At 42.7% G+C, this 27890-nt stretch overlaps 3 protein-coding genes across 3 annotated transcripts in view; all 3 read left to right on the forward strand.

Moving 5' to 3' along the window:
* Window positions 1–14589: 14589 nt before the first annotated feature.
* Window positions 14590–17410, forward strand: LOC125299429 (inactive serine protease 35). Its single transcript, XM_048250700.1, has 2 exons — window positions 14590–14798; window positions 15563–17410. The coding sequence occupies exon 2, from the start codon at window positions 15582–15584 to the stop codon at window positions 16974–16976; it is 1395 nt and encodes a 464-aa protein (XP_048106657.1). The 5' UTR covers window positions 14590–14798; window positions 15563–15581; the 3' UTR covers window positions 16977–17410.
* Window positions 17411–18464: 1054 nt separating this feature from the next.
* Window positions 18465–22456, forward strand: erh (ERH mRNA splicing and mitosis factor). The gene is made up of 4 exons (XM_048249514.1): window positions 18465–18593; window positions 19391–19478; window positions 19804–19924; window positions 20803–22456. Exons 1-4 carry the CDS (start codon window positions 18591–18593, stop codon window positions 20903–20905), a joined length of 315 nt encoding a protein of 104 aa, XP_048105471.1. The 5' UTR covers window positions 18465–18590; the 3' UTR covers window positions 20906–22456.
* A 262-nt stretch (window positions 22457–22718) lies between these two features.
* smek1 (SMEK homolog 1, suppressor of mek1 (Dictyostelium)) overlaps window positions 22719–27890 on the forward strand; it is a 26001-nt gene continuing 20829 nt past the window's right edge. The window contains exons 1-5 of the mRNA XM_048249682.1: window positions 22719–23964; window positions 24496–24551; window positions 25129–25227; window positions 25723–26052; window positions 27308–27595. Of these exons, the coding sequence (XP_048105639.1) occupies window positions 23823–23964; window positions 24496–24551; window positions 25129–25227; window positions 25723–26052; window positions 27308–27595 (915 nt within the window). The 5' untranslated portion in view covers window positions 22719–23822. The remainder of the gene's footprint in view (window positions 23965–24495; window positions 24552–25128; window positions 25228–25722; window positions 26053–27307; window positions 27596–27890) is intronic.

Consider the following 27890-nt stretch of genomic DNA (forward strand, 5'->3'; position numbering starts at 1 on the left):
CCAGCATGAGGGACAAGACCTACAAAGTTGTGGTGAGTTTTGCAGGGAGGTTGGTAATGCTAGTTAACAGGCTACTGTAACGTTAGCCTTCATACTGTATGAGTCATATCAATCATTAACCTATAGGAATACTTCTTCCTGCATTTAATGAACATTTTGTGTAATAATTCACGGCAAGTTCATAAACTAAATATGGTGGTCCAAGAGCAGACCATGCACCGGTCCATGCATCAGCCCGACTAAGCGGTGATGGCAGTCAGGTACGAAGCACTGCACCATGTTGCTAACGTAAACGTTAACCGCTTCAACACACACACAATATAAAATACACAATGCTAAATATAAAATTCAATACCAAAACACTATTATTTACACGATTACTCCTGAAATAACTGCTATTTACTGCACATTCACTATAAAAATCGCTGTTTGGAGGAAAGGGTTTGCGAGCTGTCGCCGGTTGGAAGTTGTTCAAATAGCAATTCGCACCGGTTGTGCCTTGCTATATATACTATTCAGTGAGACGCGGTGGTTTATGGGATGAGTAGTTCCTTCGCTCGAAATGAAAATATGTACACAGCAGAGTTTCCGCTAGAAAAAAATGGTGCCGGTCAAAGTGACCGGCAGAGGTTTCGTTTTCCGGACATTTTGATGATATGCCGGTCAAATATCCTATTATCCCTTCTTAATTAGTCAAATTTAGGAAAACTGGAGACAGGCTATGTAGCTTAAAGCAGTGTTTCTCAAAGTGTGGTCCAGGGACCACTGGTGGTCCGCAAGATATCCCAAGTGGTCCGCGAGCAGACGTGGTAAAAAATAGTATAGATGAGTTGTTTGCAATATTGAACCAACTTGTATGTAAATCTAAACAGTTCTGCAACACTGCCTATGTAAGATATGCCAGTTTAAATCATATGAATCCTCTGACACAATAAGCAAAGTGCAAAGACAATAAGCAAGGTGGTTCAGTGAGTAGGCCTATTGTGTCTATTAGCTAGGTGGTCCGTGAGGTTTTTTTTACTGGTTAAGTGGTCCTTGGTCTGAAAAAGTTTGAGAAACACTGGCTTAAAGAATGACATAATCAGGCTGTATAGAATGCAACATGTTCATTAGCCCAACTTAAACATGCCTAACAAGATCTAGCCAGTATCTTTTCATGGACAGCAAGAGTCCGCTTCGTTCGTTGTTTTAAAAAGGCTACGTTGTTTATTGTTGCTGCTACCCACGTTATCTCCAGTGGTGACTGTTTAACTTACACAGATGCGCACACACAAAAATGAGCGCTCACACCTACCCTCTAATGCTATGCCTCTTTATTTGATAACAATAAATTAAGAAATGTTTCCTATTCTGGGAAATTTCTTTTCTTTTCTTTTCTTTCGGCCGCGGTTCAATGATACCGTTTAATTGTGCCAGAAATTATCCGCGGACCAGTAATCGGCTCGTCGAGGAGGCCCTAACCCTGCAGATCATAGACAGAGAACGCATAGGCCTACTGAAGCCTATGCTTTGGGTAAAGAACACCTTGCATGACCAGTGTACACGGAGAATGACAGTGTCTTGGAGCGGCCACACCCCCCGCAACTCCACTTCCAATGTCACTGATTCCGACAGATACGCCCGACACTTCTGCTTTTTATCTGGTGGTGGTCGAGTTGACCGGACATCTGAGGCTTCAGACGTTACCAATTTATCATCATCCATCGCATCTGGCCTCTGAAAAAACTTTTAAGGCTCTGCCTGGGCCTGGCCATGTTTGAACCGCCTCACTCATTTGTTCGTTGTTTAACATGGACGTTTTAAGCTTGCGCTTCCTATTTGAAATGCAGCAGGCTATGCGTGTTGTTTAATAGCTTACTTTTCAAACGGTAGAGCCTGTTCATTTAAAAACATAGCCAGAGGACGTATAATATAGGCTTACATATTAAGGCTTATTCTCAAATTCAGATTGCATTAGGGGACGGGATTATTAGCCAATTTCAATCGGACAATTTGACCGGAGAGATTTATTTTTGTCGGACATTTCATTTTTTATCCGGCCAATGTCCGGTAATGTAACATCCCCAATTTAAGTTTAATTTTAAAAGGAAAAACCTTAATGCACTTTGTAATGTCATTACTATTATTATTATTGCATTTTATGTTGCATATGCTGCCCTGTTTTCATTGTCGTCTTGAGGGACTTTTATTTTGAATGAACGACACTAGTAAGTTTCTACCGCGAGGTAAACTAGAGAAAAACCATACTGTATAAGTGAACTACACAGGCAATTTTCACCCTCCGATGAGGAATAAGTTCTTACGGTGGTTGGTTTGTTGTGGATGAGTTTAGAGACTTCAATAAAGACAATAAAGACCATCAGTTCAAGACTTCTGACTATAATTCGGTGGGGATGCTACAGTAAGAACTTAACCTACACCTGCTACATTACGCTGGCTGAAAAGGCTAATCTACGGACAGCACGGTAGCCTCAAGGACAGTGAGTTGCAGCACGTTGTGTGATTGTCAACGGAGACGGTAAGGATTTACTACAAGCAAAATGGAAGAAATTAAGGAACAGATAAATAAGCTTTACACGGAAATACAAGAAAGTAGAAGTCTACTAAACCAAGGGGATTGTGAAAGCATGTCAAGGCAGGAATTAAAAGAACAGATTGAAAGTAAGGAAAGTCAATTAGCTGACCTTCAACATGAATTGGAAAAGGATGATGATGCTAAGGGGCTAACATTACCACGTCGTTCAGAACGCACTTCCGTGCCTACAGAGAAAATGATTGAATATCAAAAGGAAGAGTTAAGTAAAAAAGAAAAACGACTGATTAGCCTGTATGAACAATGGAAAATTCAAATCAGAGCATCGAAAGAAAATTTAAAGAAAGTCAGAACAGAAACAGAATTGGCTACTATGGCAGACACCATTGAAAAAGAAATGAGTGAAATCATGAAACTTTATGAAGAAATAAGAGAGCGGGGTATTCCTTCTACTGAACTTCGACGCAAAATTGATGCATGTGAGGCTGTAACTAAAGACATTGTGAAAATAATCTTGGAACGCATATCAGAGGTAAATGGTGAATTCCATGAAGAGAATGAAAGGTGCCGCCTTCGTCAGCTACTAGAGCATGACTACGCTCACTCCATATATGGTACTAACTCTGTGTCAGGAGCTAGTCAGCACTCAGGCCATGAGCATAGCTGCTAAAAGAGCTGAAGCAGCTGCAGAGCTCACTGCAAAGGAAGCTGAATACAAAGCAATGCAAGAAGAAAGAAAGCTAAAGGAAAGAATAAGAATGATGGAGGAACAACATAGAAAGGAGCTAGACATACAGCAGTCTGAATTAGAACGCTTACAAGCAGAAAAGGACATGAAGGCTGTTAGGTGCTAGACTGGAGACCTATGACAGAGAAATCAAACAAGAAAATGTTAGTCAGCCCATAAAACAGCACAACAGACAGTTAATTTTCAATGCACCTGCAGATCACCAAAATTCTCGCATTAATATGTCACTGCCCCCTACTGATGTTTCCTATCTAGCTCAAGCAATCCAAGAGAGCATAGCCACAAATAGACTCCCAATTCCAATGCCAACAGTGTTTAGTGGTGATCCAATCCACTACATTGAATGGAGAGCCTCATTCAAGTCTCTCTTATTGACCAAAAGAGTATCTCTGCTGCCGATAAACTTTATTACTTAAAGAAATATGTCAGTGGCCCTGCTCATAAATGCCTTGAAGGCACGCTTTTTACAGAAGCGATGATGAGGCATATAGAGATGCATGGAATAGGCTCAACTAACGCTACGGGCAGCCATTTGTCATCCAACGAGCTTTCGAGACAAGCTGTCTAATTGGCGAAAAATACAGCCTAAAGATGCAGAAGGATTAAGAACATTCTCTGATTTCTTGAATGCCTGTTTACAAGCCATGCCCCATGTGAGAGGCCTAGAAATATTAAATGACTGTGACGAAAACCAAAAGCTGATTCATAAAGTCCCAGATTGGTTGGCATCCCGTTGGAATCGTCAGGTCACTATAGCCCTCATGCACGGATACGAGTTTCCCACTTTCAAGGATTTTACTGACTTTGTGTCTCTAGAAGCAGAGATAGCATGCAATCCAGTCACTTCCTTACATGCTCTTCACTCATCCAAATCATCTTATGATAAAAGAAGTACAAAGGAATCAAAGGGAAACAAAGCCGATGTGTTCAGCATCCACACTGGCATACACAATGATAACTTACTATCAAGAAATGAAAAATCGAGACCCCCATGCACGTGGTGCAACAACGACAAGCATCAACTACCCAAGTGCCCAGAGTTCATGGTAAAGCCCCTAAATGATCGACGGAAATATGTAAGAGAAAACAAGCTATGCTATGGGTGTCTGAAACCGGGTCACAACGCCAAAGAATGTCGTCACCGACACACCTGTGATGTATGCAAGGCAAGGCACCCAACCTGTCTCCATGATGAAAATTACAGAGGGCGTGAAGGTAGAGTAGGTCCAGCATCCTTTGTGAACATCGCTTCTAGCACTCCTGATAAAACCAAGACAGCCACGGCACTCAACGCCACCAGAGGTGGTCAGTCATGCAGCTCAACCATGATCGCTCCTGTGTGGGTGTCATTGGCCACAGATCCATCAAAAGAGCAACTTGTTTATGCATTATTAGACACTCAAAGTGATAGCACATTCATTGATAAGGACGTGAGCAAGGAATTACAAGCAAATACCCAACCTGTGAAGCTGAAGCTTACCACTATGCTTGGAGAGAACATGATCATGAAATGTGAAAGGATATCTGGACTCTGGACTGAGTGAGAGGCTACAATTCATGCATCCACATCAACCTTCCTCCTGCATATACAAAGGACGGTTTTCCTGGAAATCGTGAGCATATACCCACTCATGAAACCACAAAGGGATGGCCTCACTTAACATCAATTGCCGATAAGGTGCCACACCTCCTTACCTGTGATGTTGGGCTCTTAATTGGGTACAACTGTCCTAGAGCATTAACACCCAGACAGGTATTAGCAGGTAAAGACAATGAGCCCTACGCCATCCTGACAGATTTAGGATGGAGTGTGGTAGGCTGCACAACACCGAGCTTAGATGGAACAGCCACCAGTCTGTGTCACAAAGTCTCTGTGAAAGAACTCCCTCCAGTAACACCAATGGATGTGATCAGTGTTCTGGAGTCAGACTTTAAGGACATCAAAGGAGTGGACAAAACAGTCTCGCAAGAAGATCTTATTTTCCTGAGCAAACTAAAGGAAGGCATAAGGCAAAAGGATCAGGGACATTATGAGATGCCTTTACCTTTTAAGCAACGGCCACACTTACCTGATAACAAAAAAACTTGCAGAAATCAGACTCAGCCATTTACAACGTAAGTTTCACAGAGATGAGAAATATAAGAAGGACTACACAACATATATGAAGGAAATCATCGAAGAAGTGATGTGGAAGAGGTGCAGAAGATGGAATACCAGGTGAGCGATGGTACATTCCTCATCATGGCATATACCACCCTAAAAAGCCAGACAAACTGCGTGTTGTATTCGACTGTTCTGCAAAGAGTGGCGGCACTAGCCTTAATGAACATCTTCTCCCAGGGCCGGACATGATAAACAACCTTACCGGTGTCCTCCTGCGGTTCAGACGGCATCCTATAGCTCTCATGTGTGATATAGAGAAAATGTTTCATCAGTTTCACGTGCCAGAGCAAGATCGCAATTACTTACGCTTCCTGTGGTGGAGAGATGGAGACACAAGTAAACAACCACAGGATTACAGGATGAAGGTCCATCTTTTCGGTGCAGTGTCATCACCTGGCTGCGCGAATTATGGACTGAAGTATCTTGCAAATGAAAACAGAGTCTCACATCCAATAGGATCGCAATTTGTAGCAAGAGACTTCTATGTGGACGACGGAGTCACAAGCACAGACACAGTGGAAAAGGCCATTCAGTTGGCACAAGAGGCAAGGGAAATATGCGCCAAAGGAGGTCTCCGTCTCCACAAATTCGTCTCAAACAACCACGCAGTCCTACAGAGTATACCAGCATCAGAGCAGGCAACAGACGCCAAGACAAAGGATCTGACATTCTCTGACACACCACTGGAGCGAGCTCTAGGCATACATTGGAGCATAGAAAAGGACCGCCTCAGATTCAACAACACTTTGGCAAAGCAACCAGGAACACGCAGAGGTATATTAGCTACTGTTGCCTCCATATTCGACCCTCTTGGCTTCCTTTGCCATATGTCCTGATGGGGAAGAAGATCTTGCAAGAAATGTGTCGTCAAGGTGTCGGGCTGGGATGACCCCTGCCAGAACTGCTGAAGCCACGGTGGGAGAGCTGGCGACATGATTTTGCCAACCTAGAAAAAAATAGAGATAGATCGATGTTACTTACCTGTCAATTTTGGAGAAGTTATGGAAACAGAATTACACCACTTTTCGGATGCCAGCACCAGTGGATATGGGCAGTGCTCTTATCTGAGAGTCAAGAACCTGAGAGGAGAAATTCAATGCTCTCTAGTGATAGGAAAAAGCCCGTGTTTCTCCCACAAAGTTAACGACAATACCACCACTGGAATTAACAGCAGCTGTAGTTTCAGTTACGGTCAGCAACATGCTCAGAGAGGAGCTAAGTTACACTGATGTGAAAGAACACTTCTGGACAGACTCCAAGGTAGTGTTGAGCTACATAAATAATGACTCAAGACGCTTTCATACCTTTGTTGCTAACAGGGTCCAGAAGATCCGTAACAGCACAACCCCTCAGCAATGGCATTATGTACCAACGGATAAAAATCCAGCAGATGGTGCATCCCGGGGAAGAACAGTAAATGAGCTACTCAGATCCAACTGGTTCACTGGTCCCATGTTCCTCTGGGAAAGTGAAATATCCACATCAGAAGATGAAGTACCCGACCTAGCTGTAGGAGATCCAGAGATCAGAAAAGCTCAAGCACTGCAGACGTATGCACTACAGACATCAGAACCAATCAGCATTGCAGACCGTCAATATAAGTTCTCAGAATGGTCCCGAGCCGTCAAAGCTGTGGCCCGCCTTGTGCGACGGGCTAGGAAAATCAAGTCAAATGCTCCCTCCACCGTGAGTGAGCAGAAAAGTGCTGAATGTGTCATAATCAGAGATGTGCAAAATCAAGCATATGAAAAGGAGATCAAACAGTTAAAGACGGGAAATCAATTAACAAAAAACAACAAACTGTACCATCTTGACATGTTTATAGACACGGACAACATCCTGAAGGTGGGAGGAAGACTACACCATTCATCCCTTACAGACTCACTTAAGCACCCCATTGTCATTCCCAAAGAGCATCATGTGACCAAGTTGATCATAGCACACAACCATGAAAAGACCAAGCACCAGGGCAAAGGCTTTACTGCAAATGAAATCAGATCCAATGGATATTGGATCCCCGGTATGAGCCGAGCAGTTTTTTCATTCATTCGCCAGTGTGTAATCTGTCGCAAACTCAGGAGACCTCCAGAGGGCCAAAGGATGAGTGACTTACCTACAGAACGCATAGAGCCCTCCCCTCCATTCACTTATTGTGGTATGGACTGCTTTGGTCCCTTCATCACTACAGAGGGAAGGAAACAGCATAAACGATATGGCCTGCTACTTACCTGCTTTTGTTCACGGGCCATCCACCTAGAGATGCTGGAGGATATGTCCACCGATGCCTTCATAAACAGCTTACGATGCTTCATTGCTATCAGAGGTGCTGTCCACAAATCCAGTGTGATCAAGGCACAAATTTTGTTGGCGCCAAGAATGAATTTAAGGTAGCTCTGCAAGAGCTTGATACTAACAGACTAAGTTCATTCCTGTCACACAGGCAGTGTGACTTCGTCATGAACGCGCCCCACTCCAGCCATGCAGGTGGTGTCTGGGAGCGCCAGATCAAAACGGTCAGGAGCGTCCTGAACTCCACACTGTCACTTTCTCACAACAGACTCAATGACTCTTCACTAAGAACTCTACTGTATGAAGCCATGGCCATAGTTAACAGTAGAACCCTCACTGTGGATAATTTACTTAGTCCCGACAGCCTGGAACCCCTCACCCCCAATCATCTCATCCAAATGAAGTCCAGCCCAGCCCTGCCTCCGCCTGGTATGTTCCCCAGAGAAGACCTGTACGGAGCAAAGAGATGGCGACGGGTGCAATATCTCGCGGAGCAGTTTTGGTGCCGCTGGAAAAGAGAGTATCTACACAGCATAATGGCAAGACAGAAATGGCACTTTCAAGGAGAAATCTACAAGTGGGTGATGTTGTTATGGACATTGATGAAATGTCACCTAGATGTGAGTGGAGACTTGCAAGAGTCATAGAGACTGTCAAGGGTAAGGATGGACTTATAAGAAGAGCAAAAATCTCAGTAGGAGATAAGAGACTGAACAAAAAGGGTGAGCGCACCTACAAACTTTCCATACTGGAGCGTCCAGTGCAGAAGTTAGTTTTGTTGTTAGAGGCTTCTTAAGCCCTTGAGTTTAGTGTAATACTGTCATTCCTTCTGTGAAATTATTCATTGTTCATGTTGTTTAATGAAACATTCATAATTTGGTGGGAGTGTAACATCCCCAATTTAAGTTTAATTTTAAAAGGAAAAACCTTAATGCACTTTGTAATGTCATTACTATTATTATTATTGCATTTTATGTTGCATATGCTGCCCTGTTTTCATTGTCGTCTTGAGGGACTTTTATTTTGAATGAACGACACTAGTAAGTTTCTACCGCGAGGTAAACTAGAGAAAAACCATACTGTATAAGTGAACTACACAGGCAATTAGCACCCTCCGATGAGGAATAAGTTCTTACGGTGGTTGGTTTGTTGTGGATGAGTTTAGAGACTTCAATAAAGACAAAGACCATCAGTTCAAGACTTCTGACTATAATTCGGTGGGGATGCTACAGGTAATTACCGGACAACGGAAACCCTGGTAGTCTTGTACCTTTGACTTTCTTTGGATTTTCTCTTCATTTTTTCACTCGAAATGATATGTTGTATGCTTATGAGTTACGCCGTAGCAGGTTAGCCTAAGACATACTCTAAAACTCTTTAGATACGGATTTTTCCAAGACGTCAATGGGAGACATGAATGGGAAACTTACTTCCGGCACCTAAGCTCTCTCGGAGGAGGGACGGGACTGTGATGCTCTATATCAGTGTTCAACAGAATTATTTTTAAAAAACGGAGGGGATAGGCTATCAGTTTTTTCCTAATAGCCTACCCTACTACTTATCTCTTAGATTTCGCTAATGAGTGTTGTAGGAGATATTGACGGCACAATAACTTTTACATAAGACCAGAAAACAATGTTAAGGCATTTGTGGAGAAGAAGGATGGTTTGTATGGAGTGAGGATTGTCTCAAAATGATTTAAATATATATAAAAGGATATATATACATATACATACATTTATAAATATCCAAATACAAAATACAAATATAAAAATGGGACATACAAATAAATAAACAAATTTATATAAATAAACGTATCTTTGTAAATATATTTTCGAGATTTGAAAATAAATATGCTTGACTTTGTATGTGGAATCTGCATTTGTGAATCTCCTTTTTGCTTTTATGTCGATGACGTAATTTTGAGACATTCCTACTGCACACCAAGATCCACAAATAAATACCACTAGATTTGAATGCGAAGACACCCTCCACTGAACAACCAGCAGATGGCAGTGTTGTACAACATGTCTGTTATCAACTGATAGCAACTGAATCTTTCTGACGCTGTTTTTCCTAGTTCAGTTCAGTCAAGTGGTCTATGACTAGCAGGATTAACGACATGGAAGACACTAGATTAAATGGAGGGGTAAGTAATAACAACTAGCCAGAACGATTTATTATCGGTTTCGATGTGTAGTGCCATTTTTAATTTCATAGACTGTATAAATAAGTCCATTTAGCAATATTGACATTAATGGCAGTCTGTCAGATAGCGATCTCAGCTAAGCTGGCTCTCACGCTACGCTAACCTAGAAGCTATGTTAACATCTGTAATGTAAGATCTGCAACATCTGTAAAACAGCGAACACCTAACACAGCCTGTCACTTGAGTTGCAAGACACAATAACTTTAGGGAAAACTACATTTTATTTTAAAGGGGCCATAAATCAGATTTTAAGGAAATCTTAACTTAATGTGTTTTGTGCAGGCACCAACAAAGCTGAACAGGCACCAGCTGTTTAGCTAGCTGTTAACGTTAGCAGCTGTACACTGACTAAATGGACTTATTTACAGTCTATGAAATTAAAAACGCACTAGACATCAAAACCGATAATAAATCGCTCTGGCTAGTTGTTACTACTTACCTATCCATTTAATCCAGTGTCTTCCATGTCGTTAATCCTGCTAGTCATAGACCACTTGACTGAACTGAACTAGGGAAAACAGCGTCGGAAAGATTCAGTTGCTATCAGTTGATAACAGACATGTTGTACAACACTGCCATCTGCTGGTTGTTCAGTGGAGGGTGTCTTCGCATTCAAATCTAGTGGTATTTATTTGTGGATCTTGGTGTGCAGTAGGAATGTCTCAAAATTACGTCATCGACATAAAAGCAAAAAGGAGATTCACAAATGCAGATTCCACATACAAAGTCAAGCATATTTATTTTCAAATCTCGAAAATATATTTACAAAGACACGTTTATTTATATAAATTTGTTTATTTATATAAATTTGTTTATTTATTTGTATGTCACATTTTTATATTTGTATTTGGATATTTATAAATGTATGTATATGTATATATATCCTTTTATATATATTTAAATCATTTTGAGACAATCCTCACTCCATAGGTTTGTGTGTTCTTTCTACATCTCACGGTAAGCTATTTCATTGCTCTGATTGGTTAGACCTATCCAATTAAATGCAGAGGCATTCCTCCCCTGCTGTATCGGTTGAAACACGCCCCATAATTACGTCCTAATTGAGCAGTATCAGACTCATATTCTGACTAGAATTTGAGTATGACAACATCAGGCTAATAATATTGATAATCTTACACCAAGAGAAAGATCCAAGATATTAGCATAATATTGATAATCGTATACCAGCAACATCCAAGATATTTAATATTGATAATCTTACCATGAGCAAGATCCAAGGTATTAACTCAATGCTCCCACACACACTTTGGTCACTGCCTGTCTTCGCACCTCATCATTTAAATGACAGCTCTCAGATTCACACAGTGGTCTTTGAGTGACGTTACACATTTTTTATTGTTTGGTTCTCTGTGCTCTTTCCTTCATCACACGTCTGCCTGCATGTTTGCAGATCCGTGCAGTTTCTGTATCAATAAATATGTGTTGATTTGTGTGTGCTTGTGTGTGTGTGCCTGTGTTTGTTTGTGTGTGTGTGTGTGTGTGTGTGTTTCATGACTCATACCTTCCTCCAGCTGTTCATTGTGTGTCTGCTCTGCCAAGTCCCACTCAGGAATGACAACCAACAATTCTGCATCTCTCTCCCTCTTTCCTCTTTTTCCTTCATTTATCTCTCTCTCTCTTTCTCTCTCTCTTTCTTTCTTTCTTTCTTTCTTTGTCTGACCATCTTTTGTTCTTCACCCTCTGCTCTGAATATGTGACTCAGCCCTGCTCTTTATACACCTACATGTGTTTCTGACTAATAGGTCTAAAAAAAAAATAAAAATATGCCAAAGTGTGTGCCATTTTTGTTGTTCACTTATGACACACAGCCACAAACAGTCATGTAACACAAAGTTGATGTGTGTGCGCACCAAATTGTCTATGCAATATAGGAATGCTGACCAGAATGTTGACCACCAGAATGTGGCAATATCTACTGTGTGGGTGTGTTGGTTTCCTTCTGTCCTTCCAGGCATTCATGCGTGTGTGTGTGTGTGTGTGTGTGTGTGTACCCATCAATCCATGTCCACATGTGTGTGCGTAAATGAATTCACTCTGATACAGATGTGTTTGGTCAGGGGGTTGATATTTACTGTGGCACATTTAAACTCTCTTGATCACAGATGCTGACAGAAGGGCACTTTAACAGAGTTTCCAGTTTACATGATGGGATATTTTCACTTATGACAAAGGCATGTGCAAAACACACACACACACACACACACAACATTCTCTCTCTCTCTCTCTCTCACACACACACTTACTCACTCACACATACACACACACTTGTTTATTATGTGAAACTAAGCACAGTCGACACAGGTTAAAGGCTAACAGATTCCATCTGATTCACAACCTGATCTGCCCCATATCTCTGGTGTCTCACATGTGAAGACCGTTCCCACTAGAGAAATGAAATGAGTGAAACTATTGCATGCTACGCTGAGTTATCTTCAGGGGTTTGAAAGAAGACACCTCATGACACCTCATTTTTGTGGAAGGGGGTCACAGTATTGTACTATTTCACCTGATGATGACTAGAATGACTGATATAGGAGGGGTGGGAATGGTCTCAGATGTATAAAAGGCAGAGGATTTCAAAACAATGACCTTGCAATGAAGGATTACTGTTAACAGCTTCAGGACTTCAGGTTTTTAAATGTCATTCTTTGTCTGCGTCTCTTTCTCTTTCTCTCTCTCCGTCTATTTCTCTTTGTCTCTGCATGCGCATGTGTGTGTGTGTGTGTGAGTGAGAGAGAGAGAGAGAGTTAAAATGTGTGTGAGAATCTGTGTGAAATACAAGTATGTGCTCTTCAGGGACCTCATGTACAAATGTTGCGTACACCATCTTTCACGCTCACGGTCAGATGTGTCAAGTGTGAAATGAACGTGAGAATGTATGTTTCTCCACACCAACTTCATGTCTGCCGTACGCACATTTCCAATGTGCATCGTCAGTTGGTGACACTATGAGGCAATGCAGCGCAACACAGCCTAGTGGATCACGAGTCTAAGCCTTTATTTGCACAGAAGGTTATATTATGAAATGTGGGTTATTGAAAATGATAACACTGAGGTATAGACCTACATTTCTAAATACATGGACATGCAACATGTGCAAATGCTGCTAGGCTATGCAATACAGCATAATGACAACCCTGGTCTGCACTCTCCAGTAGCCTTTCTAGTTAGCATATTAAAATGAGAATGATTGAGGTAGGGGAGAGTGTGGAGTGTTGTGCCCGTGCATGTTACTGTAATTTCACGTTAATTGGGATGTAAAGAAAAGCTTTGTGGAAAGCTGCGTACGCACCATTTCATACATCAGAATTGTTTTGTTTGTACGCTATTTTTGTACGCTATTTTCCAGGTTTGCACATACACCGTGTTTTAGGATGAATTCCACGTAAGTCTTTGTACATGAGGCCCCATGAGCCAAAACAATGCACTCTGTTTACACTGGTATTAGGCCTACAATGATTTAATTCTATCACACTATATTAAATCAGATGCCAAACAAATGATAAACAATATTGTGATGGATGCTTCTGATGAACAACAGCAAATGTTTGTTGATGTGCGAATCCAAATGCATTTGAATGAAGTCACAGCATATTGGTTTTGTAGTGATAACACATGGAACTACTGCATATCCATGTGTGTGTGTGTGTGTGTGTGTGCGTGCGTGTGTGTGTGTGTGCGATTGCTGTGTGTGCATACTGTGCAGAACTGAAACTGCAGTGACACAGAAATTGATAGAAAAGACGACATACAAAACAAATTCTCTTTCTCTGTGTATGTGTGTCTGTGTCTCCCAAAATCTGGTCTGATTTATGGACCCTATCAGCCTGTTTATTCCTTCAGAATTACACTTCTGGCTGAGCATCCAAAATCTATTAATGCTGACTTCAATATTTCTGTGTGAGTGTTTTTGTGCATTTATCTGTTTATGTCTGTCTGTGTGTGTGTGTGTGTGTGTGTGTTTGTCTGCATGTCTTCTCCTCTTGTCTGATGACAGCTATGTACAAAAGAATTGGGTCTAGTAGAATACCAAGAAGGGTGAATTGGACTCCTGGCAATGCTGCCCAGTAATCTCAGTCACAAAACTGAGTGACTGCAAAACAGCCAATCCCGTGGTCTTACACATGACAATATGTGTGTGGCGGTGCAGTTTTAACACTGTGAAGAGCTGCCAGATAGACTGAGTTTTGGCTGAAAAGTTGTCTTTATTGTCTGAGTATAGGCTACCTGATCTGTCTGGTCAACAATATTTTGAAATAAGATGCAGAGAAACGGTCAAATTATTTATCATTCATCACACACGCACACACACACACACACACACACACACACACACACACACACACAGGAATCCCTAGGCTATAGGTTGAATCTAGAAATTTGTAAATATTTAAGTTAGTGAGCATTTCATTTTGTGCAGAGATAACCTCGATAACTGGGCCACATTATGTATTCTGCACGTTTGCATACAGTTTTTGCCCAATCACGTTTCCAATAGAATTTATAAATGATATTTGTTGCTGATGACAACGAGGAAACATTGATTATTCAAGAACTCAGTCTGCTGTTAAATTCCAATCTCTGACCTAAATCAACCTTAGACCCACGTCGGCCCAGCCCGCAAGCTTTCTCTCCCCCTCTTTCCGACGCGGATTTGCGCTGCGTCTCTTTGGCGTAGTTTGGATGCTCGGACCAAGTAGGGAAGCCCGTCACTTCTGTTCCAGCTGGAACAGTCTGCTAGAAACACTGAAGCTGCCGCTCCAAAGTCGAGACGCAAAACAAACTCTCAGCAGGTTCTCGGCAGATGGATCGCAACAAACCTTCATTTTAAAAGGTATTTTTTTTTTTTTTAGCATTTTTGTGGTTTGAACACGTTAGTTTAGTGTGCTACCACCTTTTAAAATAATGTTAATATGTAGGCCTAGGCTACAACTAAAAGTCGTGATATTAATTATCACTGTATACGAGATTAAAAAAGCAAACAAGATGTTCTATATGATTTTATTAACACCGCACTCCATTAAGGTGTTATAAAGATTGCATTTGAAAAATAGCCTCAGACCAATTGTCGTTTGTATTAATTGTATTAATTATAGGTTAATATGTGGTCTGGGCTTTTTTTCACCAACTTGATAATTTGGCTAAGCTATAGCATCTAGGCTATATTAATTTATTTAGCCTTCTAGCGCCAATTTCAAGTCGCGGTTCTGTATCCGTGTCCCTGAATGGTTCGCTCAAAGGGACGTTGGTTTAATACTCCCTCTAGTGACAAAATTATGAAACTGATGCAAAATACCCTTGTGCCCTTGTGAGAGGCCTCTGAAAACACTGATAACATGAACTTGCACCTTTTTATCATAAGGAAGCTGCAAACTGCTAGTATTCAAATCCAGTGTCCATCCATTTCTGAATAGACTTATGGTGATATCCTTGACTGTCTAATGGCTGTAAAAATGCATGCTGGACTCCAAATACATAAAATGCAGTATGAATGCTTTGTTTGTATTGAAATTTAAATGAACAATAGATTATGTGATAACACTGCTTTATTTACCCACAAAGTTGTTAACTCTCCACACTGTTTTTGTCTTTTTATAGCCTCTGGACAATCACTGCAATGATGGGCAGTCTTCAGCAGGCTCTGTTGATCTGTGTGACCATTCTGGAGCTAGGTGTGTGCGGTATTGGTAGTAACCATGGTAACTGGGGTGAAACACACACCTGGCAGCGTGCGGCAGTGCCCCTGGTGGTGGAGCGGAGGACAGTGTCCCTCAGCCCGCCTGATTTCCGTGCCACCTTGGCACAGGACACGGAAGTCGTCTGTGGCATCCAGTGCCAGCAGGGTCTCCCTGTGCCCGACCGCGCCCAGCTGGAACGGCTGCTGGCGTACGAGACCATCTACGCCAACGGCACACGGACGTTCACCGAGGTCCGACTGCAAGGCGCCGATGAGTCCCTGACCAATGCCTCGTTGTCGTGGTTACCCCGCGGACAGGCTCCCCCGCCACCAAGACGAAACAAGAGGCAGGTGTTCGGCACAGACGGCCGCTTCGTCATCTCGGACGGGCGATTCACTGCCAGCTACCCGTTCTCGGCGTCGGTCAAGCTGTCCAGCGGTTGTTCGGGTATCCTGGTGGGGCCAAGGCACGTGTTGACTGCTGCCCACTGTGTCCATGACGGCCAGGACTACCTGAAGGAGAGCAGGGGTCTGCGGGTGGGCGTTATGAGGTCTCGGTCGACACGTGACAGCGGAAAGGTGGGTCGAAGGAGAAGTCAAAGAAAGGGAGGAAGAAGAGGAAGAAAGGGAGGAGATGTAGAGACTCAAGACAGGAGAGAGGGATCAGAAAGGCAGAAGAGGAGAAGAGAGAGAAAGACAGGTAGAGGGAAGCGAAGGAGAGAGAAGGCCCGCATCCGTCGTGGGGCTGCAGTAACGTCGGCGGCAGAGACGGACCCCGACAGAGAGTTCTTCCGCTGGACGCGCGTCAAGCAGATCCACACACCCCGTGGCTGGATGACCGACGTCACCCGCGAGCTGGCTGCCGACTACGACTACGCCCTCCTGGAGCTCCGGCGCCCCCTGGGGGCCACCCCCATGGCCCTGGGCCTGGTGTCCGAAGTGAAGGACACCGTCCCTGCCAGCCGCGTCCACTTCACCGGCTTCGACCACGACCAGCCGGGCAAGGCCGTCTACCGCTTCTGCTCGGTGGTGCAGGAGTCCAGTGACCTGCTCTACCAGTACTGCGACGCCCGCGCGGGCTCCAGCGGAGCAGGGGTGTATGTGCGCCTGCGGGACCCCAGCCAGAGAGGCCTGAACGCGGGGAAGGGGGAGGGGAAGACGAGGAGGGAGGGGAGATGGACCCGGAAGGTGATAGGCGTGTTCTCCGGGCACCAGTGGGTGGACTATGACGGCAGGCAGAAGGACTATAACGTGGCGGTGCGCATCACGCCGGCCAAGTTTGCACAGATCTGTCACTGGATACACGGCGACCCTAAACGCTGCCAGCAGACCTGAGAGAATACACTGGGTCAGAGGTCAAAAGGTCCTGAAGGAGGCTCATGTAGAGTACTGAGGGGGACGCTGACAAATGGTGCTTTGGGCTGAAAAGATAAGATGATAAAACAGATAAAAGCTCAAAATAAAGGCCTTATAAACATTAAAATATTCTGCATGTCCAGGACCAGTTATTTTTTTGATAGGCTCCTTCATCCCCTAACCACCTGAGGTTATTTTTCACACCAGAATTGTTACTGAATGAAAGCTAGGCCTAAAACGAGAAATATCAGCTGACACATATTTTGAATTTGGTGTACAATGATTGGACATTGTATATGAATGTAAGGGGGCTAGGATGGGTTGGGGCCCTTTAACCACATTGATCTCAATACAAATTTCAAGTTTTTGCCTGAAATTGCACTGTGCCTATTTACAAGGGCATTGTTCCCACCTCTTTTGGGGCCTACCATCAAATGTTGGGCCTCTATAGAAAGCTGAGAACCTCTAGTTTTCGTAGGAAACAGTCAAAATAACTGTGTGATGTACTCACACAGAGTTACAGAGGCTAGAATATAGTTTTTTTTCTTTCTGCCGGATTACAAGCATCTCTGAACTGACCACATTTCAGCCCTCTAGGTGACTTGATATCACTTAGAAACACAACTGAGCCCTAGCACCAGGTCTTGTGAAGTTGTGTGCAAAAGTAGATCAATATAGAATGAAAATATGAATGCTTTAGACTATTATTTGCCAAGGTATGCTCATGCGTTTTGTAAAATGCCTATGGAAACTCCCCATAGGACTTTTTGTTATCCAAAATATTATTTTTAATAATACTATTTTTGCATTTACTTTGTTGGTTCAATGAGTGTGTATAAGATACACTGTTCATCTGTACAACTAATACATGAATTTCTATGGATTCTTGTGAATATTTCAGTACCCAATATGCTGCATCTACTTATTGTGCTGGGGGGGGAGATTTTAAATCTCAAATTTAATTGAGACATAATAAGATTAATCTGAGAATGTAAAGCACTATAAAGATTGTAGCCTACATGAAAAAATGACACTGAAGATTTTAAATCTAAAATTCAAGTTGAAAGTTGTATTGGGATTTTTTGTTTTAGGGGGATGGTAAAAATCTGTTTCAAATGGTGTCTTTGAGTTAGCTGATAAGTATTACTATGCTATGAGACTTAAACAATGGTGTGTTTTTAATGTGTGATTTATGTTCATTCGTTTTTTGTCCAGAGTATGCTGTGTAAGTTATCAGCCAACTAATAACACACAATTGCCATGATAGTTCAGCCATGCTTATCAAGAATGAGAAATTCTATGTTACCAACGTGTGACTGTTGTACTTAAGTGCTTTCCGTCTGAATTTTCTTGGATTAAATGAAACTAAATCAAAATGTAGGCCTACAAATGGCTACTTCGACCGCCTTCCCCCTCCTCCACAATTCCAGTAGGTGGCGGTGTGGTCTGGCAAAAAGAGGTCTTATACTGCCGGAAGTACTTGGGAAGGTGTTCCTGGTGACGATTTGTTGGCGTTTGGTTTCATCGAGTGTTTTGGCCAGCTGCAAATTTCAACAACTATTTTGCTTTCAATCGTTATCTCCATCACAAGCCATGGTAAGTATTTTCTATTATGTAGAAACGGAATTGTTTATCTATTAGCTATGTGTATCCATTAGCTACGTCGTGACCAATATAAGCAGATCCATTCAGTGGGCAGTTGCGGCTTACATCTAACATTAGCATTGCTCTCTCTCAATTAGCTCGCTAGCCAGCTCTGCATTTGGCCATAGATAGTTATGCTAGGTAAATCATAGTACAGTCTTATCGATACGATCATTTATGCATACGTGGTCGGACCTAGTTATTATTTTTTCTTAAGCCCATTGTCCTGCGCTAGCACAAACTAACGCCACTGTGAAATTACTGATGATCAACCAATGAATGTTTGGAGAGCTGGTTTAGCCACGACAAGCCTTGCAATGATTTAGAGTAGACGACGTAGCGAACCAGTAAAGGTAATCTGGAGCTCATCTCGGTATGGGCTAACATTAGTTGGGATGTATTTGGACCGCCTGACATGCATACTTTCTGTGTCAATTGGTTTCTGTGTACAAGCTACCAATAGTATTGTATCAAACACGACGGCATTTCCTGCATTATTTAGCCTGGTTTTTACCATCGAAATGTCAACTTGTCTATTGTTCCTTTGGCGACTTATTAACATAACTGGTATACCGCAACTCCTGTACCTGTTACATGTATACGATTTTAAACTTAGCTAGCCTTACAAATACATATGAGAGCAGCAAAACACAATAACCGTCAACAGATGCGGATTGGTAAGCTACTCCTTTGTCACACCCAGTGTTTCCTTAAATATTATGCAAAATGATGCAATTCTGTCTTTGCAGTCTCACACCATTCTGCTCGTCCAGCCAACAAAGAGACCTGAGGGGAGGACATATGCAGACTATGAGTCCGTAAATGAATGCATGGAGGGTAAGAGAATCAGACCCAGATGAAATGTCTTTGATAACTCCCTGTCGAAATGCATAGCAGTTTTTTCCCTTCATCTAATACGTGGTTAGCCATGTGGCTGTTTTGAACTGGTAGGCCTTTAAAATCTGCAAAGATATAAAGGCTTTTTCAAGCTGAGAAAGGACGTACAGTTGCATGTGTACGTTTTGAAATGCAGCTCACCATCTGTTGGTTGTCACTATGCACAAATTCATCTCAGGTGTGTGTAAGATGTACGAGGAGCATTTAAAAATGCAGCTCTCTCACCATCTGTTTGTTCTCACACTACACAAATTCATACACACAGGTGTGTGTAAGATGTACGAGGAACATTTGAAAAGGATGAACCCCAACAGTCCGTCCATCACCTATGACATCAGCCAGCTCTTTGACTTTGTGGATGACCTGGCAGATCTAAGCTGTCTCGTGTAAGTAGACTCTTCCATCTGACATTTGACCCCTGAGGATTACTTACACATTACAGCAATCATATCCTTTTCACATTGTCTGCCAGGCATGTATGCATGTACTCAAAATTCTGGTAGGTTTAGAATGTGCAGCTTTACTCATTAAATGTATGGTCTGTTGCTTGTGAAACATTTAAAATTGTTGATACGTTTTAGCTTTACCTTTGAGTATTGCATGCTGATTGTGAGATTATGTCTCAATTCAAAATAACTTCTCATAATGTTCCCAACCACAGTAATATTTCACATGAATTACTGTATGGATCTAGCCTGACAAGCCAGACCCACATTAAAATGTATGGTCTGGGCACTCACCGTTTGCAGTGCTCAGTCCGAGGGGCGGGATAATCGGTTGTCTTTCAGATTCCCTCCGCACGCAATAGGACAGCGCTATGAGTCCCATGCGTTTTCCCACCAGCGGAGCTAGCTGGCTAGTTCAAACTTTTGCCAACTTAAAAAAAGCTTAACTCGTGTCACACTGTTGGCCAACAGCAACATTCATCTTCTTTGTTTTCAAGTAGCAGGGAATTCAAGCCAAACCGTTGCAACTCTGCCATCAATCATTATGTTAAGCCCGCCTAACCACTCTATACACGATTTGATTGGCCTGATGGAAGTTACATTTTTCGAGCTCACAAGCCAACGGAGAGTTTCTAGACTAGCCCTGGAAGCAAATGTAATTTGCTGCCGCTAGGGTGCGTCTAGATTTCTAGGCTAGTATGGATCAGCATAGTTCAAAACAAAGGACATGTAAAGAATTACAGCTCGGGTCATCAGATATGAACCAGTATGGTCCCATGATTGCTGGCTTTAACCGCCTGTTCCACTTGTCCCTGCAGCTATCGTGCAGACACACAGACCTACCAGCCCTACAACAAAGACTGGATCAAAGAGAAGATCTATGTTCTCCTCAGACGCCAAGCTCAGCAGGCTGGGAAGTAGGACCGACAGAGGAGTGTGTGTGTGTGTGTGTGTGTGCGCATGTGTGTGTTTGTGTGTGTGGTGTGAAAAAGGCGTTTGATATGAGATTTTTTGGAGAAGGGATATGTGTGGACGGAATGGCTAAGGCGCTGGAGAGGAGAGAGGGGAAAAAATGCACCCTTCTGTGTGTCATCATTTTTTGTTAAGTTCTCCAGTTATGCTTTCACCCCTTGCTTTGTTTTTCCTTGATTGTACCTTCCCTCTAATTTATCATTAGTGACCACTACCTTGGTAGATGCTGACTTTGGTAGGGCTATGCAGGATCTGTGTCAGATCGCTGCTAGATACCTTTTGAATTCAGCCTTTCAGGGGGAGAAAAGCTACCATTGTTATGTCTCCTTGCTCTTTATTTAACATCATTTGATGTGGCATTACATCCCTTGTGGGTCCCTTAAACACCTATCTGGGCTCTTTATCCGCCTATCTCCTTGGCTGAAGGCCACAAGTCAGTTCCCCTGGCATGGCTGTCCAAGTTTCGTTCGGTTGTTTTCCGCCTTCCTCTCTCAGGGGTTTGCCCAGTCTGTGTTCATGTTGTCCTGGCAGACCATCAGATAGCTGACAGTGTTAATGTAACAACATAAATGCTAATTGCGAAGGAAGTTCGATATGCTGAGGGGAAGTAACCCTTATTAGCAAGACTTTCTGTGCCAGTGGCAGTTTAATATAGTAATTGTTAGAAGAAAAAACAACATGGAACCAATGAAATGTTTTAATATAAACATTTATATCTCCAAACATCAAGGACAAGGAGGGATAGGAATTGTTTGTCAAAGAATCACTGCCACTACAACTTTGTTCCAGACAGTATTTTATGTCTGTTACATGAAGAGTTGGATTTTGTTCTATCTTTATATATTTCTTAGCTCATACACTGTATTATGAAGTGTTTCAGTGTTTTTTCTGTTTTGTTTTTTTTACTAGAAAAGGATGAATGTAAAATGTGACAAAATCTGAAACTTAAGCATGCCTGTTGATTTCTGTTTTGTTTTAAAAAAAAACATATTAATATGGATATGATTGACATCTTATATTTTTAGTCTTTTTTTAAGTGATCTTCAACAACAGATTTGACCACAGGAAAATAAATAAAGAAAGAAACAGTCCTTGCATTACAGACATTTGTTGAGAGGCTCATATGCTATGTTATTCTACCCTTGAGCGCTATAGGTTAGATGTATTTACTGAAAAGAACCCAGTTTTGTGAAATAATGAGTTTTGGACCACTGGCTCTTTCTAGTCAGAATATTTATTCCTTTTGTTCATCCCAAGATTCAGTTCCATTTTCTCAGTTGGGTCCTGTAACTGGTAATCTCTTTGGAATTTTGGTGAAAAGAAAACCATTACAGGACTTTGTAACAACCGTTTCACTCTGTTGGATCCAAGATAGTGTCAAATACCAGTTTTTTTTTTTACATATGTGTTTCGTATATGACATGAATTATTTGCCTTCAATCCAGTTTGATTTATTGTGAAACCATTCATTAAAAAAATAATAAAATTCTCTTGTCAGAATGTGTGTTACTGTCACAATTTTTGTTGAATGTTGAAGATAAAATATTATTGGTAAAATGTTGAGGATTACATTACAAAGGAAGTGTGTGTGTGTAGTCTTGTATTTATTAAAATGAATGGACAAAATGTTGTCCTCAGTCATGGTGCATCATTATTATGATGCTGTACTGTTTTTCAAAGAATTATTCGTATTATGTACTGTTCCTTTAAATTGTGGCGGGCTGCCCTGTGGTTGCTGCTCAGGAAACCCCGTACTGGCTTTCTGAGGGGACCCAAGATGGCTGAAAACTCACAGTGGGGCTAGTGTTTATTCAAGTAAGATGCTGCAACCCTTTGGCAAAACAGAGGTAGTATATGGAATATAGCGATCCGGAAACATAAACTAATACATCGGTTCGATCCATTATATCTTGAAATGTCTATATATTGATAAGGAGACAGGCTGGTCCCCCCGCGGCCCATAGCCAGAACATGGCGGAACACTTGGGCAAAATATAGCAAGCTAGCTAGCCTGCTAGCTTATTATGAAAACATTGCTTTAAATGCGACTTTGTCTACTCGTATAAGGGCCGAAGGTATTCCGATTGGGGAAGTAGTGCTATCGCTTTGTTGTTTTGTTTTTTTGAAGACGACTGGACATTACACATTTTAGAATGTTAAGCGCTGACAGATAGCTCATTAGCTAACTTGCTAGGCTAGTTAGCTAGCAGGCTATAACGTTAACGTTATTGGTGGCAGCTGCAGCAAACTGAAGTGAAAGGGCATCTGATTTTCCCCCTGTCGCACTCCGAATGTGTCCGGTCTGAAACTTTGACTAACTATAATTAACAACATCCACGATATCAACGTTTTACGCTGACCAGCGAATGTGTGGGTGCAGTCATAAACAGGTTTATCTTAATTGAAGGAGAATGCTTCTGAAGTGCCACAAGACAACTATCGCTCCCACTGTACTAACCAGCAACAGTAGCTAACGTTAACAATTGTCACTACAAGACATAAGTTAAGGTGCAATCTTGCTTGTTGCATAGCTCAAACATTTGGCTCACTGGTGTGCAAACATTTATTTTGATAAGTGTTGCAATATTAACACCGTTGGCTTGCCACGATCACCATCATCTGGCTTTGTTTCTTCTCCATAAAGCTCAGTTGCAACACTGTATCAATATACACCGTTAGGTGACCAACAAAGTGGTCTTCTGGTTAGTTACCATTAGCTAGCTAAGGGACGTTAGCGTCTTTGAGGGAAACTCATTGGTAAAGACACTCAAGTGGCGCCGGGGAGGGAAAGTGCGGCCGAGTAAACTTCGCCACCGGTGAAGTGACCACCGTTGTAATATTGGAATCAGCTAGGACGTCTGCAAGAATGACGGACACACGGCGGCGGGTAAAAGTCTACACTCTCAACGAGGACCGACAGTGGGACGACCGGGGAACAGGACACGTTTCCTCGGGCTACGTCGAGAGGCTGAAAGGCATGTCTTTGCTGGTGCGCGCCGAAAGCGACGGTAAGCATCGCTTTCCAGGAAACTGCTAACATTAATTTGAAACGTATAGTTTTCGGGGAAAGGGAATTACAAAAACGTAGTTTGGCGTGTATTTAGTTACTAACTCTGGGTGAGAACAGCCAACCATCATTAGGCTATTTTGTGTCAGGTCAAACAGAAAGACCTGGTTGTTGAATATTTGTATGCATAGTAACGTTAACATGTTATATGAACTTTGATGAGTCCTGTAAGATTACTGAAAACAGTGTAGTCTCTGTGGCTGAGAGTTATCTCCGGTCAACCCATCTGCTGCACAGTAATTGTCAACACCTACTTCTTATGTAACTGTCCAGCCCTGTGAACACTCTTACCACAGTGGAGTCGAGACAGCCAGATCTGGAGACAGACCCCGAGTATTTAAGAGAAAAAATGTTATGGACCAAGATATTTGGCATCAATTATGTTTTGTGCAGCTGCATTGATCGCTTGTTTGTTTGTATACCAGGAATGATTATGTATTTATTTATTTTTTTAAATTTAATTACTGTGCAGGATCACTACTGCTGGAGTCCAAAATCAACCCAAACACAGCCTACCAGAAACAGCAGGTGAGTATTAGCAGGTGGCCTCAAGGGAGGGGAAGTGATGTGTAGGGCTGCAACTAACTATTATTTTCATAGATACATAATCTGTCAATTATTTTCTTGATTAATGGTTTAGTGTGTTCAATAAAATGGTGAAACATGTTGATCAGTCTTTCCCAAAGCCCAAGATTATGTCCTCAAAGGCCTTGTTCTGTCCACATGCCAAAGATATTTAGTTTACTGTAAAAGAGGAGTGAGAGAAAGTAAGCTACCTGCAGATGAGCTAAAATAGTTAAAGTTAAGCACATTACTAACTTGAGCATCATGAGACCGATTATTGGCCTTGAACTATGTAAAGTGCTTTAGGGGGTGCTGGGTGAATTGCTCTATATAAAATTGAATTTAATTAATCATGGTATGTTCAGTTTGACAGACAGGACCTGCTGGTTATGCAGAGTTAACTGTCCACTCCAGTGTAGTGGCTTAAATCCTAAGGTGCTGCTGCCTAACTTAATCCTCATTTCACCCAAGTTTTTTTTCATGTACTTTTAATTTCAACAAAACACACTTCACAAACACACTTTTCCCTTTTATGTCATAGGACACATTGATTGTCTGGTCGGAAGCTGAGAACTATGACTTGGCACTCAGTTTTCAGGAGAAGGCCGGGTGTGATGAGATCTGGGAAAAAATATGCCAGGTGACTATATTTCCCACAGTGCTTTGATTTCTCTCTGTCTGTTATTGCCTTGCCTCTATGATCGCGACCTATGTTCCTCATGGCTTAGTTTGACTTTGTCTGGGGTGTCGGGTAGCTGGAAAAAGCCCCTAACGGTCCACTGTCAGTTATGGTTGGTAGTGGGGTGGGTGTGTGTGTGTGTGTGTGTGTGTGTGTCTGTCTGTCTGTCTTTTGCACCTTTGCAGGTCGTGGCAATGCTCTACTCTAAAGCACAAAAGACTTCACTGTAAACACTCGGGTGTGTCTGTTTCTGTGTTTATGTTGCATTTCTTTCTTTCTGTATGAGTGTGACTGTTGAGTCTAGCTGTGTGTTTGTATTTGGTGCGTGAAAAGCATTGGGTAATTCAGTCATAATTATGTAATGTGTTGTTTCTTTCCCTACGCATGTTGCCGTATGATTATCATTGTTTGACACTCTTTTTTTCTATGTTTGTGTTTGTGTGTGTGTGTGTGCAGGTCCAGGGCAAAGACCCGTCGGTGGATATCACGCAGGAGCTGATCGACGAGTCTGAGGAGGAGCGTTTTGACGACATGTCGTCCCCGGGCTTGGAGCTGCCGCCGTGCGAGCTCTCGCGCCTGGAGGAGGTGGCTGAGCTGGTGGCGTCGTCACTTCCGTCGCCGCTGCGCCGCGAGAAACTGGCCCTGGCGCTGGAGAACGAGGGATACATCCGGAAGCTTCTGGAGCTTTTCCGCCAGTGCGAAGCGCAGGGCAACCGCGAAGCGCTACACCAGCTGTACGACGTGGTCAAGGGCATCTTCCTGCTCAACCGCACGGCGCTCTTCGAGGTAGGAATCGGAAATAATGCATTGTCCGTCATGCACCCTAAAGTTCCATATTACATCGTCCATGATGCATCATAAATCGTCCTATTGTATTGTTCATGATATACTGTAAAGTGCCATACGGTATTGTCCATGGTTGTCTTTATGGTAGGGATGTACCACATTGCATATGGTCCATGATGTGCCATAAAGTGCCATATTGTATCCTATCGGAACTCCCCCTATTACCGCCGGTCCCGTATTTCCGCCGTCTTGCGTGTATGTGTCACTTAATATCCATTTGTATACAAACCAAGACGGCGGATTCCTAAAGAAACGCAAGCACCCACACCACACAGTAGGTGTACCTAAATTAGCTATGTACCAAAAATGACATTTTAGCGTGACTCTAAGAGCTGGAAACAGTGTTGTAAGGCTGCGTGCACACATCCACTTGGAGCTCCAGTGGAATTTTAATTTCATGACGAGAATTCTCGGTCTAACCGTTCATGTGCCGTTGAAACGGCATAAATAGGCGACCCATCAGGCCAGCACTATAACTCCGAGCGTGGTAAACAAAATTGGATATTTCGGGGAGTAAATGCTCCCGTTAAGAACCAAACCAGATTTTGTTCAAATCTACACACCTATGGCTACTGAAAAATGTAAGGTTCATTTAGCAAATGTTATTTTGAAGTGTTAAAAAACATCGTTGTTTTAGAATTTCCGAACAAAAGTGGTGATAATTGGGGGTGTTACGATACATGATCTAGTAAATTATGCTCGCATTTTCACAGGAATCTTAGCCATTTGTTAATCATATTTTTTGGTTCCCTAGACTATGGTGCTGTAGCCTGGCTAACGGCAAACCTCATCTCATTGAGATGGGGTCTGGGAACTACATGTACATTTTCTCGTATTTGAAACATGGTTTACGAATGCCCAGAGCTGTTTATTGGGCGCTACGAATGTATATCAAATGCGTCTGTACGTAGCTTCAGTGTGTCGACCGCTTGCTGTCCCCCCTCCGTTCTGTGATTGGTTCCTTCGTTGAGGTGAAAATGAAGTACATGGAATCCAGGCTGCCTAGCAGCCTGAATAAAATCGCGCGCGTAAGGCAGCATGGGAAAACCCAGGCTAGTGCTGCTGTGATGTCCAGTAAAAAAGATAGTGTTGACTGGATGTAGGGTTGTACGGGATGCTATGTTCAGATTGTCGTTTTGGGGAAAAATATTGAAGTACTGTGTCTGAAGTCTAAATGGTGCATCCCTGCATCCAGGTCATGTTCTCGGAGGAATGCATCATGGACGTGATTGGATGCCTGGAGTTCGACCCGGCTCTGCCTCAGCCGCGGCGCCACCGCGAGTTCCTGACAGGCACGGCGCGCTTCAAGGAGGTCATCCCCATCTCGGACCCGGAGCTGCGGCAGAAGATCCACCAGACGTTCCGCGTGCAGTACATCCAGGACATGGTTCTGCCCACGCCGTCCGTGTTCGAGGAGAACATGCTCTCCACGCTGCACTCCTTCATCTTCTTCAACAAGGTGGAGATCGTGGGCATGCTGCAGGTGAGGAGGAGCGGATACCACACACACACACACACACATGCACACACACACACACACACACACACATGCACACACACATACACACACACACACACACACACACATACACACACATGCACACATGCACACACACATATACACACATACACACGCACACACACATACACACACACACATATACACACACACGCACACACACATACACACACGCACACACACACACACACATATACACACGTGCACATACACACATGCACACACACATATACACGCGCACACAAACACAGACATGCAT

The sequence above is a fragment of the Alosa alosa genome, chromosome 8 (genome assembly GCF_017589495.1).
Source record: "Alosa alosa isolate M-15738 ecotype Scorff River chromosome 8, AALO_Geno_1.1, whole genome shotgun sequence".
Classification (NCBI taxonomy): domain Eukaryota; kingdom Metazoa; phylum Chordata; class Actinopteri; order Clupeiformes; family Clupeidae; genus Alosa; species Alosa alosa.

Coding starts and splice junctions, on each gene's coding strand:
- LOC125299429 (XM_048250700.1), top strand. CDS start 15,582: ATGATGGGCAGTCTTCAGCAGGCTCTGTTGATCTGTGTGACCATTCTG.
- erh (XM_048249514.1), top strand. Junction 19,479..19,803: donor CGTAAATGAATGCATGGAGG/GTAAGAGAATCA, acceptor TCATACACACAG/GTGTGTGTAAGATGTACGAG. Junction 19,925..20,802: donor GCAGATCTAAGCTGTCTCGT/GTAAGTAGACTC, acceptor TTGTCCCTGCAG/CTATCGTGCAGACACACAGA.